Source organism: Rutidosis leptorrhynchoides, chromosome 1, assembly GCF_046630445.1.
Source record: "Rutidosis leptorrhynchoides isolate AG116_Rl617_1_P2 chromosome 1, CSIRO_AGI_Rlap_v1, whole genome shotgun sequence".
NCBI classification, from domain to species: Eukaryota; Viridiplantae; Streptophyta; class Magnoliopsida; order Asterales; family Asteraceae; genus Rutidosis; species Rutidosis leptorrhynchoides.
This window is the reverse complement of record NC_092333.1, coordinates 649,403,117-649,427,510: the sequence shown is the minus strand read 5'-3', so window position 1 is coordinate 649,427,510 and position 24,394 is coordinate 649,403,117. Positions and strand designations below refer to the sequence as shown.

General features: G+C 30.4%; 1 protein-coding gene across 1 annotated transcript; it reads right to left on the bottom strand.

Annotated features, from left to right (window-relative positions):
- Positions 1-4,996: 4,996 nt before the first annotated feature.
- On the bottom strand, positions 4,997-19,595 carry LOC139885774 (26S proteasome non-ATPase regulatory subunit 4 homolog). Its single transcript, XM_071869530.1, has 6 exons — positions 19,427-19,595; positions 19,201-19,272; positions 17,382-17,489; positions 15,291-15,396; positions 15,085-15,199; positions 4,997-5,458 (listed from the first exon to the last, which is right to left on the bottom strand). Exons 1-6 carry the CDS (start codon positions 19,529-19,531, stop codon positions 5,455-5,457), a joined length of 510 nt encoding a protein of 169 aa, XP_071725631.1. The 5' UTR covers positions 19,532-19,595; the 3' UTR covers positions 4,997-5,454.
- Positions 19,596-24,394: the final 4,799 nt, after the last annotated feature.

Here is a 24,394-nt window from a genome sequence, read left to right as displayed (position 1 = left end):
TCATTGTAAGTTATGTTCAACCTTTTTAATTTAATGTCTCGTAGCTAAGTTATTATTATGCTTATTTAATACCGAAGTAATCATGATGTTGGGCTAATTACTAAAATTGGGTAATTGGGCTTTGTACCATAATTGGGGTTTGGATAAAAGAACGACACTTATGGAAATTAGATTATGGGCTATTAATGGGTTTTATATTAACTAAACAATACCTTGTTAATTTAATATACAAACTTATAATTCGACGTATTTATATATAACCACATACGCTTGACTGGGTACGGTGGGCGGGATATCTATAAATACCAATAATTATTCATTTTACCCGACACGGAACTGGATTAATAGTTAAATAGACTTGTTGAAACAGGGGTGAATTACATTCAAGGGTAATTGGTGTAATTGTTAACAAAGTAGTAAAACCTTGGTTTACACGCAGTCGATAACCTGGTGTATTCATTAAACAAAGTATTAAAACCTTGTTACAATTCGAATCCCCAATTAGTTGGAATATTTGACTTCGGGAATAAGAATAATTTGACGAAGGCTTTCGCTCTTTATATTTATGACTGATGGACTATTATGGACAAATCCGTATGGACATATTAAATAATCCAGGACAAAGAACAATTAACCCATGGGCATAAAACTAAAATCAAAACGTCAAACATTATGATTACGGAAGTTTAAATAAGCATAATTCTTTTATTTCATATTTAATTTCCTTTATTTTATATTTAATTGCACTTCTAATTATCGCATTTTTATTGTTATTGTATTTAATTGCACTTTTAATTATCGTACTTTTTAATTATCGCAAGTTTATTTTATCGCACTTTTATTATTCGCAATTTCATTATCGTTATTTACTTTACGCTTTAAATTAAGTCTTGTATTTATTTATTATTTTACATTTGGTTTTAACTGCGACTAAAGTTTTAAAATCGACAAACCGGTCATTAAACGGTAAAAACCCCCCTTTATAATAATAATATTACTTATATATATATATTTGTATTTTTATAAAAGTAAACTAATATAGCGTTAAGCTTTGTTTAAAGATTTTCCCTGTGGAACGAACCGGACTTACTAAAAACTACACTACTGTACGATTAGGTACACTGCCTATAAGTGTTGTAGCAAGGTTTAAGTATATCCATTCTCTAAATAAATAAATATCTTGTGTAAAATTGTATCGTATTTAATAGTACTTCCTGCTAAAATTTAATAGTATTTTATACCCCTTAGCTTTAACATCATTCTCTTCGACATAACATATTACACACGATGGGCATATACAAATGATTGATGATAACCGTTATGTAAATGTAACCACGAGGATGTTGGTGTAATGGTTGATGGCTCATCCTTTCACAGAGGAGGTCATGAGTTCAATTCGAAGCAGCTCCAAAAAAAAATTTATAAATAATTTAAGGAGTTATTTTTAAAATTAAAAAAAATGCATAAATTGTTTGTATTTTAGTGATAACTAGTTATCGAACCCTCGCTTCGCGTCGGGGGTTCGATTTTCAATGTAATTTATTGTGTTTAGTTTGTAAAATTATTTCGTGGCTAACGATCATGTTGTTGAAACGCAACTCGAGTCGAACTAAAAGGTATAACCCGTCAAAGATTTAAATGTTATTTTACATCTCCGCGTTTTGCATTGAATTGTCGACTTTTAAAAATTTAACGCAAAATCAACGTGTATGAAAAATACCTCAAATATTTATCGTTTTTTAAAAAACGTCCGTTTTGCCTATAATTAGTGACATTATGTTCCTAAAAATTTTTTCGAGTTTAACGATGTTGTCAGAAAAATTTAACACGTTGCGAGCGAGAAGATATAACCCGTTGAATATTTGGGTGGAGTTTAGTTAAGATTTTTTATAAAAATAGTTATTTGACACTTTACCCCCTGTTTGGGGGGTTGGTTTTTTTTTTTTTTTTTAAGTTGGGGGCTTTATCTGGGAAAAGGATGGAAAAAGTAAAAAAAAAAAAAAAAAAAAGTGAAAGGACAAAAATTATCCCTGATTACTATTCACCATTTTTGTCTAATGTTTGGGGGGTTGGGTTTTTTTTTTTTTTTGAAGTTGGGGGGCTTTATTTGAAAAAAGGAAGGAGAAAGTAAAAAAAAAAGTGAAAGAACGAAAATACCCCTGATTACTATTCATTTTTTTGTCTAATAGTTATTATAACTAGCGGAGGAGCTCTCGCTCCGCGTCGGGACTCCGTTTCGGATATAATTTGTTGTGTTTGGTTCGTAAAATTATTTTGTGTTTAATGGTTATGTCGGTTAAACCTATCCCAGGTCGTACGAAAATTTAAAGGCGGTTAAAAATTTAGGTGGATTTGTTGGGGAGTTTTATGAAAAATAAAGAAGTTACGATTTGGCCCTTGAACTTTAACTTTAGACCCCTATGGAGTTTGCATTTTTTACCCTAGGAATTTACATTTGGCGCCCTAAAGTTCATAATGGTTATCAATGTTTAGTGTGGTGTCATTGTGGGTACAATATTTTTGCACGACGTATAAACGATTAAAGCATGGGGAAGAACTATTCATAAAGCTTTTGTATTTTAGAGATGTAGAGAATAATATATATATATATATATATATATATATATATATATATATATATATATATATATATATAATGAGTTACGTAGTTAATTTATAATAAAAGAAAAAGTTAAACAATAATAAAGTGAAAAATTATGTGGTTGATTTAATAATCATAATAATAATAATAATAATAATAATAATAATAATAATAATAATAATAATAATAAATAGTTGTTAGTTAGTAAAAATTATGGGATCGATTTATAATGAGTGAGAAGTGTAATGGTTAAAGTATAAAATGTGAAAACTAAGTGGTAAGTTTGTAAAAGCTATATAGTTAAGTGTTATAAAGGGCGAGATTGAATTGTGAAAATATAAAAAGTTTGAGGGGTGTTTGTGAAACTATTGAGGGCTACTATTCATTTACTATATATATATATATATATATATATATATATATATATATATATATATATATATATATATATATATATATATATATATATATATAATGAGTTACGTAGTTAATTTATAATAAGAGAAAAAGTTAAACAATAATAAAGTGAAAAATTATGTGGTTGATTTAATAATAATAATAATAATAATAATAATAATAATAATAAATAGTTGTTTGTTAGTAAAAATTATGGGATCGATTTATAATGAGTGAGAAGTGTAATGGTTAAAGTATAAAATGTGAAAACTATGTGGTAAGTTTGTAAAAGTTACATAGTTAAGTGTTATAAAGGACGAGATTGAATTGTGAAAATATAAAAAGTTTGAAGGGTGTTTGTGAACTATTGAGGGCTACTATTCGTTTACTCTATATCATTTAGATATATAGAGTAATAATAATAATAATAATAATAATAATAATAATAATAATAATAATAATAATAATAATAATAATAATAATAATAGAGTAATCACTCACTCACTCACTCACTGGTCTTAATAAACCAGATGGACAATATATTTATGCATGAAGTTAGTGATTAATGGGCTGTTTAAATAAAATCAACATCACTTTTTTGTAATTAAACAAAAAAACTAACGGAATTAGGAAATCGGGTCGGATCATCACGCATTTGGCCTCTTCCACCGGTGGCAGTCAAAGTTAATAGTAGTAGTAATTCACACCGGGCTTATGACTTGGTTGGTTCAGTAACAGTTACAACTAAAAAATAGATCCCGCCAAAAATATCTCTTAAATCTCCATCTCGCTTTGTCTCTATTTGTTTTCCAGCTACAATGACGTCAACTTCCGGCATCAAAACCGTCGCAATCATCCCGATCCTTACCATCACAATCGCAATTATCAACAGCGTAATAGTAACCGGAATCCATGAAGGTGAACTAAACGTGATGTTCGGTGTGATGCGAGCTCGAGGCTATCATCTCTTTGCAAATGCAATCGCTACTTCCGACATTCACTACGATCTCAGATCCGACGGTAATTTCACCTTATTCGCACCGATTAATTCCGCTCTTTTTTCACTTGATATGACGATGGCAGCATCGAATTACGTCACTACTGTACGATACCACGTCGTTCCACGGAGAATGTCGATCGCTGATCTGTTAAGTCTTCCGCCTGGTTCTAATTCGATTCCGACACTCAATTCCGGTCAGAATATCGTCATCGAACAACGCCGGTCGCTGCGATCGTTGATTACAGTTGGAGGAGTTGATATTGTTGTACCTGGTTTGTATTACGGTAGAGATGTTGCCGTACACGGTTTAGAAGGTATTTTAGAGTATAGACCTCATCGTCACCGGCGAATGTATCGGTGACAGGTGCTTCGTTGTCAAATTTACCTGGTAATCTGACGGAAATAATTGGAAATTATACATTTGATTTTCCGAAAGAGCCTGTGCCTTCACCTAGGGTTTCGAATTCAACCAGAAATAAGACGATTAAGTTTCCAGAGGCGGAAGAGTCTCCTCCGTCTTCCGGTTCAGATCAAAATCAGACGGTTACTCATCCGGTGGCACCACATGATTCAGTTAGGTCTAGAGCAAAGCTGTTGGAGTTGAGTTCTGATGGCACCAAAGGCTACTCGATAGATACTGAACCGACTTACCATCGTTCACATCAGTTTAATCCTGTTGATGGTGGTACGGTAGACTGCTCAGTTGTTGATCATGAAGGTGATAATCTGGATTCTGTTGTTCATGAGCGAGAGTTCCATAGCGAGTCTAATATGATTTGTGCACATATGGTAATATCTTTGACTACAGTAGGGCATGCTCATGTTTTCAGTTTTAAATGTTGTTAAATGCTTAAATACCTGTACTTGTTTTGAATCACATAACTCTTTAATAAACGTCCTGAGTTTTGTTGCCATATCACAGTTCACGTTTGTTATTTGTTTAAGTTTCATATCTAAATAGTATCCAAACACAAACAAATGATATTTTTCGTTCTGATGTTTATAACTCAGGATAAGGCTTTTAGATCCAGTAGATAGTAATACCACCATGTTTACATTCTTTGTATTTGAGAATTATACACAACAATTTTGATGATATAATGTACCACACGTGCTGTGCATATGGTTTATGGTCTTGTTTCTTGAATTAACTAAATCACATAGAACAAAAGAGAGTTGGTAATTGTAGTTAATTAATATAGCAGATAAAAAAAATACAGGAACGCATTAAGCAAACCATTTGTATAAATTTATAGTTTGGTTATCATTCAACCATGCCACCATCATCTGCTCCTCCAACATCATCTCCATAATCATCTGGTGGAGCTTGATCAGCTTTCATGGGAAGATCATAACCCAGTGCATCAGCATCCATGTGATCTGGACCCAATCCCTCATGTGCAGCCTCATACGGATGTAAGGTTATAATCACTAAAGAATTCAGTGTAGGGCTTAGTCACCTGGAAACAAAAGGATCAAAAAAGTTTTGAGACTATGATACATATATGAATAGTTTTATTGCAGGGCTGGTCCTGGTACCTAGAAATAGGTAGAAAAAAAAAAAGACCCTTATGGCGTAACGAACAATATAGGATATTTTAAAAAAGGCACGCAGGTCCTAGCGAATAATAAAAGCATTTTAAAAAAAAAAATGAACAATATTGTGCTTCGCTTTCGCTACTCCAGTTGTATTTCTCTAGTTCCCATGTTTCCCAAATCTCCGATTGTGTAAATATATCTTTTTTTTTTTTTGAACGGCGATTTTTTGGCATCAGTAGATCATTTATTTCAACGACCCTCATCATTTGCACGTAACACACACGTTCGGGCGGAAATCCGAAACCGATCGACGGTACCCGGGAACACATCCATTCGGGCAGTGGTTCGGTTAGAGGTCCGTGAACGTGGTAGGATCAAGGGGGAAGTAACCAATTGGGGGGAAACGGGGGAAGCAATATTTTTTATTTTTTTTTAAAAAAAAACTTTGTTCACGAACATTATAGATTGGATGAAAATATGAACATTTAATAAAGACACTTTGTGATAAATGTTTTTATTTTGGAGGGAAAACGCTCAAAGAATTAATATATAACAATTATCGTGTTTTCGAACGTATTTTGAGGTTTTAGATATTAGGGTTTAGATATTAGGGTTTAGAAAATTTATAGTTTAGGGTTTAGATTTAGGGTTTAGATTAAGGATTTAGATTGAGTTTTTTAACACGAACGGTTTAGGGTTTTGGATTTTGGGTTTAGGGTAAACCCTAAACTCTAAATCGGGCTAAATTTTGACAAAAAGTACTTCACAAACCATGAAAAAAACGTTAACATTCTTCACGATCAATATTATCTTGAATGTTATTTTTGTCGATCGTTTTCCCGCCTAAATAATAACATTCATCACGAAAGGTCTTTTTTAAATGTTCATATTTTCGTGTGATCTTGATGCCTAAAAAATTTTTTCCAAAAAATCGAAAAAAAAAAATTTGCTTCCCCCCGCTTCCTCCCGATTGGTTACTTCCCCATTGATCTTGCCCATATATATATATATATATATATATATATATATATATATATATATATATATATATATATATATATATATATATATATATATATATATATATATATATATATATATATATATATATATATATATATATAGTGGTAGGATCAAGATGGAAGTAACCATTCGGGGGGAAGCGGGGGGAGCAAAATCTTATTATTTTTTTTTGTTTTTTGAAAAAACTTTGTTCACGAACATTATATATTGGATGAAAATATGAATATTTAATAAAGACACTTTGTGATAAATGTTTATATTTTGGCGGGAAAACGCTCGAAGAAGTAATGTATAACAATTATCGTGTTTTTCGAGCGTATGTTGAGGTTTTAGATATTAGGGTTTATAGGGTTTAGATATTAGGGTTTAGAAATTTAGGGTTTAGGGTTTAGATTTAGTGTAACAACCCCGTCCCACATCGGCTTAAATAAGAAAGTGTGAGTCCCTTATAAGGTAAATTCCATCCTTACCAGACACAACGCGTTTTGGGGCTACAAGCACAGCAGATCCCGTCAGAACTCTGCAGTTAAGCGTGCTCGAGCGGGAGTAGTACTAGGATGGGCGACCTCCTGGGAAGACCTCGTGTGGTCACCAAGAAAAATCCGTGCGCCTACGGGCAAAGCGAACAATATTGTGGTCGTGGTAAGGCGGGATGTTACAGATGGTATCAGAGCACTAGCCTCTCGGGGTGTGACGGGCACTCGGCTCATGCATCTCCTGAGGTATAGATCCTGTGTATCAATTTGTTTCGGCCTGACGAGGACGTCAGGATTCTAAGTGGGGGAGTTTGTAACAACCCCGTCCCACATCGGCTTAAATAAGAAAGTGTGAGTCCCTTATAAGGTAAATTCCATCCTTACCAGACACAACGCGTTTTGGGGCTACAAGCACAGCAGATCCCGTCAGAACTCTGCAGTTAAGCGTGCTCGAGCGGGAGTAGTACTAGGATGGGCGACCTCCTGGGAAGACCTCGTGTGGTCACCAAGAAAAATCCGTGCGCCTACGGGCAAAGCGGACAATATTGTGGTCGTGGTAAGGCGGGATGTTACAAAATGACTAGTAGCAAAAGTTAAACCGAATGGTTGGGTTGACACGAGATTTTAAAAGAAAATGACATATCATGTTATTAAACATTTTAAGTATTTCATCAAACGTAAAATAATTTGGTTCACTATATTAGTTCTTATTAGACATATTTTAGAGTTCATTATTTATATTTACTTTAAAAGTATTCAGTATTTTGTAAACATAAGTTAATTAAAACGGTTTCTTAAAATGTGCCTAAGAGTAACCTATTCATGGAGGTCCCATGAGCGCATTATTGTGACACCGATAATGTGGCATCGACCGTAGCGGTGTATTTGTTTATATCTACGGCGTCTCCTTTTTATTACCCGGTGGTGGTACGAGCTCTTTGTTATTTGTATTTTGATAGAAGGCGTATGGATCGATCCTAGGTATTTTGTTTTGACGGTGAATGTTTATCGTAGTGTCATACGAAACGTCACTGATATGAATGATTAGTGGAGTAATTACCCTATGATTTCATTTTGATACTTTGTAAGTTATTTGTTTTGACTCTTAGTGCATTATTTTATGAAATTTGTGTTATGTACTATACTTTGATATAATGACATCTTTGGTATTGTGGATTTATACCTATTCGTACTTTTTTGAAAAAAAAGAGTTCGTTTTGAAAGTAAGTGTCTATTTTTAAAATAAGCTTGTGTTAATATAAGTTTGACAGATTTTGTATTGTAGAACTTTACTAATTCGTAATTTTCTTTCAAAATAAGTTTGCTTTGAAATATGTTTATTGAAAATAAGTTCTTTTTTGTAAAACGTCTTTGCATGTCATACTATATTATGCGTTTGTTATATCCGTTCACTGGGCTTTGGCTCAGTCGTATTCCGTTTTTCTTTCTTATACGACAGGTGATCAGTGGGCTTTGGGATCGAGAGAAGAGTGTAGAGTTGAAGAGGACTTAGTACCTTTGTCTTAGAATTTTGTAAAGCTTAGTAATTTTGGTTTAACGTCCGTTTTCTTTAGCTTTGACTTTGGTTTGACTTTGAATAAGATTAACGCCCATTTGTATTTTAAGTTTCTTTTTAAATCAATAATTAGAGCTTTGTAAGATTAGGGTCGTTACAGAATGGTATCAGAGCTTAGGTTCGAAACTGTAGATTATCTTAAGATTGATCTGTGAGGATTGGGTAGATCAAGATTTAGGATTCGTTATCACTGTATTACTCTATCATATTTCCTTAGTTCATCCTATCATATTTGAATTTTCCGCATCTTGTCATCCTTCTTTTGATCCGTTTTTAAATCTTTTATTCTCCGAATTTTCATTCTCTATTAAGCGATATGTGATTTAGTATGTGTTTAGTTAGCTTCCGTGTGTTTTAAGTGTTTATTAAGCTATGTTATATAATATACAAAAATGTTAATAAGTCTTGAAAATTATACGAAGAAAAAAAAAACATGTTCTATAAAATATGTACTTATAAGGACCTTATTTTTATGCTCATGGATAGTGTTATCTTTGTTATATTACTTATAAGAATATATATGTTTAGACTTGATTAACGTATTTATATTCAATACACCATAACAAAAGTTTATGTCTAATTATTTGTTTATACATATACATAAATATTGATATATTCTAAGTATATATAATTCGCTTAACAAGTGGACATGTAATTTAAATATAAGAATATATGAGCAAGTGCTAAAAGAAGAGGTCACTTTTATTACAACTATACATATAGAGAAAGAAAATAATAATATGAGGATGATAACATGATATTTATTCTCATGTTATTACTAACATTATTATATGTATAATATGTTAAATGGTTAAAATGTATTATATGTTTTATCTCATGTATTTTGATAGTAAATGTATCATTGAAATAAAGAAAATAAGCACAATAAATTAATGATAGGAAACTAGTAACATTGAGGAGTAAACACACTCATGATTAATTAGTTATGATTAATTTGATATTATATACATACATTTTGAGTGCATGTTTTAGTTTTATGTGTTTGAATTTTTTCGTCTTTAGCTCTTCGCATCCGTTACACGTTAATTTGTTTAGAGAATTGAATAATAAGAATAAATAAAATTAGTGAGATATAGTTATAAGCATGCTATTAACTTTCACATAATTACTAATATATTATAAGAGTAATATGTTAAAATAATTAGAATTTTATTTAAAATTTTATCTCATGTATTTAAAGGGTAAATGCAATTATTGTAATAAAAAGAAATAAAAAAAAATAATTATAAGCAAATAGTCACTTTTAGAAGTAAATATAACTATCATTAATTTGATATTATATGCATACGTTTGATTTGTATGTTTTGAATTTATGTGTTTAATTTATTTGTCATCGTATCTTTACACGTTAATTTGTTTGAAGACAAGAATTGTATAAAAATGAAATTAATAATTATAGCTTAAACCTACATAATATATATTTGATTTGATAATGATTACCAACTTTGCTAAAAGATAAAGTTAGTTACATATGTAAAAAAAAAAAATTATGGTATGAAGTGATAACGATAGGAACATACATGTACAAATTAATCATTATCAAGTCCGGCTGGCGCGATCGTGATTAAGTTGTTATGTATGAACTTATGAAAATCATGGAATATTGATATGAAATATTATATGCTACATTTACCCTACTTGGATTAATACATAACACTCATAGGATCTAGATATGTAATTTGTTTATGTATATAAGACGCGTTAATAGTAAGATTATGTTTATCATTAAATTTGTTGTTTGAGTATTAAAAGTAATTAAGATTGTAATCGATATATAAGTTAACTATGTATGAAGAATGTGACGTTTCATATATAACTATTAATAATAGATTTGTAGTAACTAATACCCGTAAGTTATAAAAGAAACAAAGTACAAATTCATATTAATTAATCTAAACTGTATTAAAACCATCCTTTGTTTGATAATGCGTGTACTTGTTTCATATTCGTAACTTCTTTCAATTTCGAGGACGAAATTTTTTTTAAGTGGGTAGAATTGTAATACCCCATAGAATTTTAGACTATAGCTTTAATAACATTTAAGATATATGTTTTGATATGGAAAATAATTTATAAGTAAGCTTACATTTTATCTTAAGTTTGATATAAATAATTTTATCCTAAGCTTGTTTAATTAATAAAGTTTAAGTAAGTTAAATATTAATTATTTTGTCACATGATTAATTAATTTGAAAGTCATATAGTTTTAAGTCTAAAACTTTTCTCATTATATTCTTTTAGTCATAAGCTTAAAACTTTAATTAACTAGATACAATGTATCATTTAACCTTGCATATTAACAAGTCTAGATTCATCAAGAAACCTTTGAATACCATTTGATTATAACCTACTAATAAGTATTACTTAATAAATTAATCACTTACAATTAATCACCATTATCTCTAAACTAATGATCCTATAATATCAAACTTTTCACCATACTTTGCAAATGAAGTTCTTATGTTTTTCTCTCTTTCTCTCATAAAAATTCTGCACTATTCTACATCCTAATTTGCTAAGTGTTTGATCTATTTTGGTGGAAAAGGAATGTTGTTTTTGATGTCCAAGTATTAAGGTAATGTTTTTATCTTTTGTTCAACATTCTCAAGATTAAACTATCATTTTATAACCTTTAAAAATCTGAACTAAAACCACATAAAATTATGTCATAACTTTGTTTAGCATTCACACATTTTCAAATCAAAATACAAAGAAAAATATGGAGTTTGAATTAAACGTATAATTTTATGATAATATGATTAAAGACATGAATATCATATAATAATATTATAAAATAAAGTGATATTTATACCCTATTTGAATAGATTTTGTGCTTATACTTTTGTATTTGTTAGATTCGTTCGGTTATCGCATCCTTTTGGTGATTCTTTGGAGTTTGAAAGTCCGTTATTCGACATAAGGTACGGATATTCTAGGTGGTTCTAGGATCATTTCGGTAAAATCTTTCCTCTCAAAACTTTGTTTCGAATTGTGTATAAAAATCGTTGGTATGACATGCTCATTTGATTATTCGTTATGTTTGTTAATCTATAATTAATGTTATGATTTTCCTCATTTTTGATGTACTAACGAGGTTGCTAATTATGTTTGATAGATGAGGAATCATAATAAATTGGTCTCTAGAAATTGTGTTAAAACCGTGTCTCGAAAAAACCCAACAAAAACAGCCCGAAAATCAGCCCAAATCAGTCCCGAAGCTGTTGTATTTTCAGTTCTGAAACAGTCCGTAAATAGCCCCAAAAATGTCCGAAACAGCCCGGTAAAGAACGTGTGTGAGTGTGGCGAGTGGTACGGTGATTCGTAACGAGTGTCCCTCATTCTATGTGGCTTTACATGTCCCGTTAAGTTATGTATAAGTTGTGTTATTCAATAAGGGCTCTAAAAGTATGTAAATGACTAGTAGCAAAAGTTAAACCGAATGGTTGGGTTGACACGAGATTTTAAAAGAAAATGACATATCATGTTATTAAACATTTTAAGTATTTCATCAAACGTAAAATAATTTGGTTCACTATATTAGTTCTTATTAGACATATTTTAGAGTTCATTATTTATATTTACTTTAAAAGTATTCAGTATTTTGTAAACATAAGTTAATTAAAACGGTTTCTTAAAATGTGCCTAAGAGTAACCTATTCATGGAGGTCCCATGAGCGCATTATTGTGACACCGATAATGTGGCATCGACCGTAGCGGTGTATTTGTTTATATCTACGGCGTCTCCTTTTTATTACCCGGTGGTGGTACGAGCTCTTTGTTATTTGTATTTTGATAGAAGGCGTATGGATCGATCCTAGGTATTTTGTTTTGACGGTGAATGTTTATCGTAGTGTCATACGAAACATCACTGATATGAATGATTAGTGGAGTAATTACCCTATGATTTCATTTTGATACTTTGTAAGTTATTTGTTTTGACTCTTAGTGCATTATTTTATGAAATTTGTGTTATGTACTATACTTTGATATAATGACATCTTTGGTATTGTGGATTTATACCTATTCGTACTTTTTTGAAAAAAAAGAGTTCGTTTTGAAAGTAAGTGTCTATTTTTAAAATAAGCTTGTGTTAATATAAGTTTGACAGATTTTGTATTGTAGAACTTTACTAATTCGTAATTTTCTTTCAAAATAAGTTTGCTTTGAAATATGTTTATTGAAAATAAGTTCTTTTTTGTAAAACGTCTTTGCATGTCATACTATATTATGCGTTTGTTATATCCGTTCACTGGGCTTTGGCTCAGTCGTATTCCGTTTTTCTTTCTTATACGACAGGTGATCAGTGGGCTTTGGGATCGAGAGAAGAGTGTAGAGTTGAAGAGGACTTAGTACCTTTGTCTTAGAATTTTGTAAAGCTTAGTAATTTTGGTTTAACGTCCGTTTTCTTTAGCTTTGACTTTGGTTTGACTTTGAATAAGATTAACGCCCATTTGTATTTTAAGTTTCTTTTTAAATCAATAATTAGAGCTTTGTAAGATTAGGGTCGTTACATTTAGGGTTTAGATTTAGGATTTAGATTGAGTTTTTAACATGAACGGTTTAGAGTTTAGGGTTTAGGGTTTAGGGTTTAGGGTTTGGTGTTTTGGGTTTATGGAATAAACCCAAAACACCAAACCCTAAACCCTAAACCCTAAACTCTAAATCGGGCTAAATTTTACTTCACAAAACATGGAGAAAAAAAACGTTCACATTGTTCACGAACAATATTATCTTGAATGTTATTTTTGTCGATCGTTTTCCCGCCTAAATAATAACATTCATCACGAAGTGTCTTTTCTAAATGTTCATATTTTCGTGTAATCTTGATGCCGGAAAAAATTCCAAAAAAACGAAGAAAAAAAATTGCTTCCCCCCGATTGGTTACTTCCCCATTGATCTTGCATATATATATATATATATATATATATATATATATATATATATATATATATATATATATATATATATATATATATATATATTAACCAATCTGGGGGAAGCAAAAAAAAAATTTGTTTCGTTTTTTGAAAAACTTTGTTCACGAACATTATAGATTGGATGAAAATATGAACATTTAATAGACACTTTGTGATAAATGTTTTTACTTTGGGGGAAAAACGCTCGAAGAATTAATATATAACAATTATCGTGTTTTTCGAGCGTATGTTGAGGTTTTAGATATTAAGGTTTAGATATTAGGGTTTATAGGATAGGATTTAGATATTAGGGTTTAGAAATTTAGGATTTAGGGTTTAAATTTAGGGTTTAGATTTAGAATTTAGATTGAATTTTTAACACGAACAGTTCAGAGTTTAGGGTTTTGAGTTTTGAGTTAATATATGTTTATAAAAACCTGGATAGGACGTCACGAACTGGTGCAAGAGAATCAGCTTTATTATTATTAGCAGAAGCAACAAATGTCTCAATCGCCAATAAAAAAAACAGAACAAAATTATTTGGTAACAAAGAGAGTAAATGATCATCTGCCACAAAAAAATCTGTCTAGCTTACTATTTTGTTAACAATTAAAAACTATCCCTTGCTCCAATTAACAATAAAGTAAGTCATTGATGTTCTAATTAAACCCATTATATTAAGGAAAATATAATATTCAATGACCAACTAATATTTTAATTACTCAATAAAACTTCATTTAAATAACATAACTATTTAATTAAGGGTAAATTAGACCATCCATTAATATATTTTAAATCCAACAAAAAGTTAAACATCACGATAATTATGCTACGGAGGGAGTATAAGACAAAATCATACACCAAACAGACCAAAACCAAAATCAAAATTTCCAAAACAAGCTCCACAACCCGTGCTTCATATATGCCAGTAGCTTCATTCTTCCTTCAGCTTAAATTCTTTTTCTTCTCTTTCATTAGTATCCTTTCAAAATATCCTGGAAGCGCCATTGTCCACATCCCGTACTTCATATATGCCTCATGTGCAATAGCTTCATTCTTCAACTTAAATTCTTCATTGTTTCCTACTTTCCTTTCAACCAGACTGCACGCATGATAGTATAGTATTATTAAAAGTATATATATACATATATATGTATATACGTATATACGTATAAAAGCAATATATTGTTGATAAAAACCTGGATAGGACGTCACGAACTAGTGTAAGAGAATCAGGTGGAATGTGTCTAATGAGGCTGTTGTTATTATTATTAGCAGAAGCAACAAATGCCTCAATCGCTAACTTCGAAAGAGCGAATTGTTCGTCTAGGAAAAAATTGACAACATCAACAGCTATACCGTAGTGTTTTAACCTTCCTCCACACAACTCCGCTACTTCAAGTTTGAAATGTCTAGGAGGACTGTCAGGCAAGAGCAAACATAACATACATAGCTACACAGTAGTGTAGTGTAATAGATTAAAGTAGAAAGGCGAAACATTGAAAGCATAAACCTAAAAGTATATACATACATACCCTCCAGTAAAGAACACGATCCTTTTTGGGTTATTTGGATAATGATCAAGTTTATCCTGGCAAGAACTGATCCCAGATAGAATGTCCAACTCACCACCACCTGAAAATTGAGGACCTGAGAAACAAGGTGAAAGTGAATAAAATAATGATCATACCCTACAAAGATACAACATTAAAAAAATAAAAAACAAGAGTAGGAAGCTAACATCGAAGAGGAGCCATGAGATCCTGAAGATTACTAGTAGGATCAAGTCTCCGTACTTTTTTTGTAGTACCCATTACAAATAAGCCTATTTCATTCTTTGGATTAGACTGCAAGAAAACAATTCAGACAATTAGTGATAAGTCAACAACACAATAACACAGTTTGTTAACCTGAATTAAAAAGAAAACAAATAATAAAATATAAACAGACTAGAACAGACAGACAGAGATACAGAAACTTGTAAATCAATGGATCTGGATGGAATTAATTAGGCCTCTCTTCTATATTGAACATGTAATCAAACATAGAAAGGCATTGGCCAAGTAATAGAAATTAAAGGTTCAACATGTGCATTGAAACAACTCTGTAGTTTCCAACTATATAATGGCGATTGGCTAAGTAATAGAAATAGAAATTAAAGGTTAAAGGAGTGAATATATGTTTATGGATTTAAAAACATAGTGGGTTAATATTCAGATGACATGGATATGTTTAGATTCATAGAAATGGTTAGGTTGCATACTTATCTCGTTGTGGTATAAAAAACAAGAGAAAGAAAAAAGTGAGATAAGGATGAACATGGTGGTTGTGTTAGGAAGTTAGTATTGATCGAGGAAGTTGGGTGTTTCATTCCCAAATATGCACTTAATTCTTTTTCCAAGTTACAAATCACTCAGCATAATTAATAATAAATATAAAATTATTATAACTAAAATGTTAAAATGAGAACGTTTTCATCCGAGTGCTATATGAATACTAGGTGATCCCTGGTTGTGCAATAAGCCCATGTCTAGCTCACGTGTCAGTATCATGTGTACATGGAGGTGGCAATAAAGATTTAAGTTTTATATAGTTTATCATGAAGAGGTTACATGAGAAAAGTACAATTTTGTAGCCAAAAGGAATGGGTTAAAGTCGTCGTCGTCCGTCGTCGTCGTCATTATTATTATATTATTATTTTCTTATGATTAAATCTATACTATGGGTCATCATCAAGGGAAGCGCTTTTTTAGGGGGAAGTAATTTTTTTTTTTTAAATTTTGGTTTTTTTTTCGAGTTTTTTTTTTCATACATAGGTAAAAATATGAACATTAAAAAAGACACTTTGTGACGAATATTATTATTTTGACGGCAAATCGCTCGAAGAAATAAATGATAACATTCATGACGAGTAATGTTTTAATTAGAGTTTATTTACATCGTTTTGTTTTCATCTTGTGTGAAGTGTTTTTTTCGAAATTTAGCCCGATTTAGAGTTTAGGGTTTAGGGTTTAGTTTAGTGTTTTGGGTTTAGTCCCTAAACCCTAAACCCTAAACTCTAAACCGTTCGTTCAATCTAAACCCTAATTTCTAAACCGTAAACCCTAATTTCTAAACCCAAAACCCTAATTTCTAAACCCTAATAGCAAAACTCTAATTTCTAACCCCCTAATTTCTAAACCCTAATTTCTAACCCCTTAAAAAAAACTCAGAATCAAAATATTCAATGCATTGAATGTTTTCATTTTTTTTCTTTGAGCGCTTTACCGCCAAAATAATAACATTCATCACAAAGTGTCTTTTTTAAATGTTCATATTTTCATGTGATCTTGATGCCTGAAAAAAAAAATTGAAAAAAAAGAAACAAATTACTTCCCCCAAAAAAGTGTTTAGTAACATGGATTCGGAATCATATACACTTCGTACAACAGAACTATTTATAGAAGGAGAAAACATATGTATGAGTCAACTTTTAGTTGTTAGCGAGAACCCACATGCCCCGCCCATTTTTGCACTTGGACACCAAAAGATGTCCAAGATGGAAATTCTCATGGTTTTATAAGCATTACTGTGTGTAACTATAACCTATTACTATGGTCAACAATATCATACGTAAATAGCTTTGTCACTCTCATGACAAGTCAAAGATAATTCAACAAGAGCAACCTGAAGAGTCACAACTATCTTATTCAGTAATCTTAATAGTTGTACATTATTACTACTATGTACTCAACACTATGTACTCAACACTCAACACTCAACACTCAACACTCAACACGTACACGTACACGTACACGATTAGTTGTTAAACTAAAGTAAAGGAGGAAAAGACCTTGAGTTTAGCTCGGCAATATGCTCGAACAGAATTAATTTGAAGCTGAAAAGAACGACGTAAGCGCAACATCCATTCAGAAGTGTCGATACAGATAAAAATAACCTCCTAAAATATCAACCAAACAAGTTAAATTAGATAACTAAAAAGATAGCATAAACAAAGAAAGAGGGCCGAAAAATACTTCGGCCACCAAGCTTTTGAATTGAAAATAAAACTGACAAAACGTCACATATTATAAACCCTAGACGAATACAGTAATTGTATTGCGAATGAGATCAAATAGACTGTCCGCTTCTTATGTCTATTTATACAACGAGGATTACAAAACACTCCATGTTAACATTCTGGAAATTTGATCTTTGAGGTAACATTCATCTTTTGAATATTAAAATTTTGAGAACAGTTAACATTCATCAATCAAAATCAATGAGAATATGAAGACAAAGAACTGATATTTAACAAAAGCTGATCAAAATAGATGCATTTTTGAATGTTAACAGTCCAAGATTAATTTTATTGCGAGTTATATATATATATATATATATATATATATATATATATATATATATATATATATATATATATATATATATATATATATATATATGGAAGCACTTTTTTTATATATTTTCATTTATTTCTTCGCGCGTTTTCTCGTCAAAATAATAACATTTATCACAAAGTGTCTTTTTTGAATATTCATATTTTCATGTGATCTTAATGCTTGAAAAAAAAAATCAAAAAAACGAAAAAAAAAATTACTTCCCCCCCAAAAAGTGCTTCCGTCTCCAGTAAAACTATACACATACACACACACACACACACACACACACACACACAAGGAACAGATCCAGGTATAAGTAAAATCACAATTTTTTTAGATTTATAAATCTACATCAAAATGATCTCCTAATCTATATTTTTATAAGCCAAAAATATTCGAAATCGTTTAAAAACCGGTGATGAATGATAATAATCGTGATAAATGATAATATTATCATTCATCACAGATGATAATTATCATTCCGATTATTATCATTCAACACCGATTTTTGAACGATTTGATTATGATTTTTTGTAACTTTTGCGTTTTCTTCTATTTTTGCATATAAGAGACCCTAAAATGATAATTCTTTTAAAAAAAATTGTTTGAGATTTTGTTTATCCCGCTTGTACCCTTATCCATAGATCTCGCCCAAATATATACATATACTTACACACACACACATATATATATCCAGTGAGAACTTTTTTAGTGTGAGAACTTTAGAAACTCAAAAATACACTGAAATTCGAGCAAAAAAAGTAGCAGGCGGGCAAAAAACAAGAAATTCGAGCAAAAAACACAAAATTCGAGCAAAAGAAACACGGACGAACAAAAAAAAAAATTTGTTCGAATTACAAAAATGTAGAACACATTTTTGTTCGAATTTCTTTTTTTTTTGTTCGACTATCATGTGTTCTACATTTTTTTGTTCGGATTTCATATATGTAGAACACATTTATGTTCGAATTTCACAATTTTTGTTCGACTTTCAAGTTTTTGTTCGCCCGCCTTTTATTTTTGTTCGAATTTCCCCATTTTTGCTCAAATTCCTTGTTTTTTCTCGCCAGCCACTTTTTTTGCTCGAATTTTAGTGTATTTTGGAGTTCTCAGGGTTCTCACACAAAATAAGTTCTCATTTGATTTCTCTACTATATTATATATATATATATAAGAATAGAAAAATCAATCTGCAATGCAATAAAGATCAATTTGAAACCCAAACCCTTGAACACAAAGTTTAGAAGAATAAAACTAAAGATGAAAACTAACGTGTTCTTCCTTCGACGGAGATGGACTCTTTGGATCTTTCCAGGAGTCAACCTTTTTGAGACCATGGAGATCTGCAATTAAACGAGTCACGCCGTCACAGATGTCATTTCGCTTAGTGGCACAAAACACAATATACAATAATAATCATTCTAATAATAATTTAATATTACGAATAGACATTTAGATAGATAGATAGATAGATAGATATATGTATATATATTGTATCGGAGGCGCCGGCGAGACCACGGCGTTGGATAAGAGAAGCAGATCTAGAAGATATTGATAGACGGAAAACGTTTAGAGCTTGACGAGCCGCCAATATTGACGCCATCTTTTTCAGGTTCTGACCTAAGTTTTTGTTGTGTGGTGTGGTTGAAGAATTGGGGGAGGGAAGCGTAAAATGTTCTAGCGGTGCAAAACAAGACGCTAACAGATATTTTATTTTATTTATTTATTTATTTTATTTTTTTTGGCAAAAAAACGATAACATTAATAACCGATCCGGATATCAACTCATACAACCGATACAATAGAGTCTAAAACGAGCTCTAGAAAATAATACACGGTCCTAATCAAACGGCTCACCAAGGTGAGAAAACGCGTTTTACAAAGGACCAAATACAACTAAAGCTATAACAATAAGAAACTAAAATAACGGTTATACTACACATAAACAAAAAAGTAAAAATAAAAACCATTCCGAAAAGAACAAAGTTCACCGGTAAGAACGCCGGAGCTCTAACATGGGTGATTGTCGGGAGAACACAGACCACCACCACAACACCACCAACGACCGGTGGCCGGACCACCAAGATCCGCCGGAACTCAACACAAAACACGATCCACCTAAACCCGCCATATCAAACCCACCTACACCCAAACCGAAGCCCAACTTAGTGAGATGTAGAGTTCTAGGCAGAACTCGTCGCCTACAACCAAACCGAGAAGCGAAACAGCAGAGGAGACGGATAGATCACACGGCAAGGCTTACCTACCGTCGCCGGAATCGCAACCAACAAAACACCCCAACCCCTAACGATTTCCAGAATCTGAGAACTGGATTCGTCGCCTGAAAACCAGAGAAGAAACCGAAGCATTCGATTGACGCAAAAAGCCGCCGGAGAAGGAGCGAAGGACCTTTATTCACGATGAAAAGCTTAAAAAAACCGAACCACCGGCGAGATGCCGGTGGTCGGAGAGGACATCATCACCTAAACCTTCAAAATGTCAAAGAAGGGAGAAGATGTGGAGTTGAACGGAAAAGAAAGATGCAGATCGGAAGAAAAGTTGAAGATCAGAAGATGATGTTGTTGAAAAAAAGAGTATTAATTAGATTAGGTAATAGATGGTGTGACAACCCGAAAATTTCCAACCAAATTTAAACTTTAATCTTTATATGTTTCCGACACGATAAGCAATATTTGTTAAGTTAAATTTTAAGAATTTTAAACTATGTTCATACATTCATTCAACCTCGACCAAGTTCCAACGATTTACGAACCATTAAACGAATATGATTATATATGTATATGTGTATATATATTATAACTTGAAACGTAAACAAAATATTAGATTAAATACTTTATATGATTGTATCTGTTTCAAAATGTTTATCAATGGAATTAGAAGATAAGATCAAATGATTGAATTATCAGACATATTGAATTATGATTACAAGTCTCTGTTGAAAGGCCCACGCTGATTTGAGAAATCTTTCCATTTTAACAATATTCAGAAAATGGTAAAGTTATTTATAAATAAGAACAAATTATCAATCATTGAGAACTAGACAAAGGATAGTGGAAGATTGAATCTCATAAAGACTCGATTGATCTATTTAGTTTCAAACGTACAAAAACGTTTTCAGTTTAAAAAGAATTTTATTATTAAAACGTATATAACTTTTATAAATATCTAGAACCACTTTTGACAACTCATTACTTAACTAGTATGATAAAGATAACGATATTTATATTTTATTTTATTAAATATATATAACGATTTAAATTAATATTATATATATTTATACGCGTATTATACGTACATAGTTTTATACTTTTACTATACTTAAACTTTACCTTTACTTTATTTTTACTTTACTTTAACTTTAATAATTCACTTTAATAATTCATACTTTAATAATTCACTTTAATAATTCATACTTTAATAATTCACTTTAATAATTCACTTTAATAATTCATACTTTAATAATTCACTTTAATAATTCATACTTTAATAATTCACTTTAATAATTCAAAAATCTATTATAAATAGAATTCAATAGGTTTCATTATTTCATAGAAACTTGAAAATATTTTTCTCTAAACTCTCTCAATCGATTTACATATATATATTTACTCCGTATTATTTCAAGATATTATTAGTATACATAAAATATTACGACGGAGTGCTGTCCGAGTGATTTCAAAATTGTTTTTCGAGTAGGATAGGATTAAGGAAATTATGGGTTATAGCTATGGAGGTGATTGAGTATGGTTCATGGGTATGCTCGTGAGGTCAATATAGTGTTTATCATTTCCGTTGCGTCTACGTACCTTTCCTGCAATATTGAATCTCAATATTTATACGTGAGTACTCATAATTTAACTTTTACATACTAATAGTGTATCCCTGACTAGTGCTCGAGTATTTAGGATTATGCATGCTTGTACTCTTGATATTGCCCTTAGACAGGTTAGGTTGAATCTTGAATTAGTTACACTTGCGGTTGAGATAAGGTATAAGATATGCATGTCCTTGGAAAGCTAGTGAAAAATTAAGAACTTTTCCTTTAGATATCGAATGGTTTCGATGAACGGATTAGAAGTTATAATCAATTGAATTTTCGATATTTTTATTAAAAATGATTATTATCATCGTAGTTTTTATCGTCGTTCTAGTTTTATCTTATTATTATCATCATTATTATCTTTATCAATAAAAGGGATTTATCATTAAAAATTGTTATTTTTTTTATTATTACTATCGTTATTATCGTTAAAGTTATAATTAGTATTATTATTATTATTATCCAATTATTATTATTATTATTATTATTATTATTATTATTATTATTATTATTATTATTATTATTATTATTATTAGTATTATTATTATTATTATCATTATTAATATATATATCATTATTTAAAAATGGTTATTGTTATTGTTATTATTATTATTACTATATTATCATTAAGATAATTATTAGTATTATCGTTAATAATGTTATAGTAACTATCATTATTAATATTAGTGTAATTAAAACAAATATTTGTAACACCTAATTATTTTGATTACTATTATTATCATTATTATAAACACGATATAAAAGATGATTAAAAGCTATTAAACGAAACGATTAGGAAATAATGAGTAAGAGTATCATGATGAAATTAAAATATTATAAGATATTGATTTAGATAAAATTATCGTTCTAATTATTTTTATCATTACTATTATTATTAAAAGTATCGTTAGTATTAAAACTATCATTTTAACAAAAATTATCATTTTAATATAAATGTCATTGTTACTATAAAATATCATTATTATTATTATTTTAAATAGAATTATTATTTTAAAAATAATATTAAAAATTATCGTAAATATTAAAGTTATCATAATTAGAATTATCGTTTTATTATAATGTCATCTTAGTAATTATAAATATTGATATTTTTATAATAATAATTATTATTACAAAATAATACAATTTTTACTTACTATCATTATAGATATTATTTTATCAAATAAATATGTGATACAAACATATTTTACTACGTGTAATAACTTACTTTAATAATACCTATCATATTATCTTTATGATATTAAATTAACCCTATAAATTTTATTACTTAATATATATAAAAGTATATTTTATTATATAAATTTAATATAAAATTTTATTTATTAATACATAAATTATATTATTTACTCTAATAAATCTTTTAAAAATATAAAACGACGATATTTAAACTATATATTAATCATGTATAGATTTTTGGAAATTATTTTGAGTCAAATTTACTTTTGTTGACTTTTGCATATTAGTCTCGAGCATTAGGATTGTGGTACACTATGACTTGACCTAATTTGTTAGACAAATATTGACCAACACATAAATATATATAATCAATTTAGGTTCGTGAATCCGAGGCCAACCTTGCACTTGTTCAATGACGTTATATGTATTTTTACTACGAAATACAGTATGGTGAGTTTCATTTGCCTTTTTACCCTTTATATTTTTGGGACTGAGAATACATGTGCTTTTATAAATGTTTGACGAAATAGACACAAGTAATTGAAACTACATTCTATGGTTGAATTATCGAAATCGAATATGCCCCTTTTTATTAAAGTCTGGTAATCTAAGAATTAAGGAACATACACCCTAATTGACGCGAATCCTAAAGATAGATCTATTGGGCCTTACGAACCCCATCCAAAGTACCGGATGCTTTAGTACTTCGAAATTTATATCATGTCCGAAGGAGGATCCCGGAATGATAGGGGATATTCTTATATGTATCTAGTTAATGTCGGTTACCAGGTGTTCACCATATGAATGATTATTTTTGTCTCTATGCATGGGACGTATATTTATGAGAACTGGAAATGAAATTCTTGTGGTCTATTAAAATGATGGAAATAAATGATTATGATAAACTAATGAACTCACCAACCTTTTGGTTGACACTTTAAAGCATATTTATTTTCAGGTGTTAAAGAAATCTTCCGCTGTGCATTTGCTCATTTTAAAGATATTACTTGGAGTCTTTCATAGCATATTTCGAAGAACGTTGCATTCGAGTTATTGAGTTCATCAAAGATTATTGTTAAATCAATTTATAGTTGGATAGTGGATATTATGAAATGGTATGCATGCCTGTCAATTTTCGATGTAAAGAAAGTTTGTCTTTTAAAAACGAATGCAATGTTTGTAAAATGTATCATATATAGGTCAAATACCTCGCAATGTAATCAACTATTGTGAATCGTTTATAATGTATATGAACGGGTCCTTTCAGATGGTAGGAAGAAGAAAAAAAAATGCCGGAGAAGATAGACGAGAAAAAGTAAGGAAGTGGTGGCACAACTTTCAAGTCAAAGAAAAAAGATTCGTTTTTTGAATTGGGTTTTTGATTTTTGTTGCGTTTCTGCATGCAAGACGCTAACAGATAGACAGATA

Bases quoted from the DNA above. Each gene is read 5' to 3' on its own strand.
- LOC139885774 (XM_071869530.1), bottom strand. From the start codon at position 19,531: ATGGCGTCAATATTGGCGGCTCGTCAAGCTCTAAACGTTTTCCGTCTA. The intron at 15,397-17,381 runs GTCTTTTCCTCC...GTTTTCTTGCAG, and splicing joins ATTGCCGAGCTAAACTCAAG to TCTAATCCAAAGAATGAAAT. The intron at 15,200-15,290 runs GTTAGCTTCCTA...CTTGTTTCTCAG, and splicing joins TCTCATGGCTCCTCTTCGAT to GTCCTCAATTTTCAGGTGGT.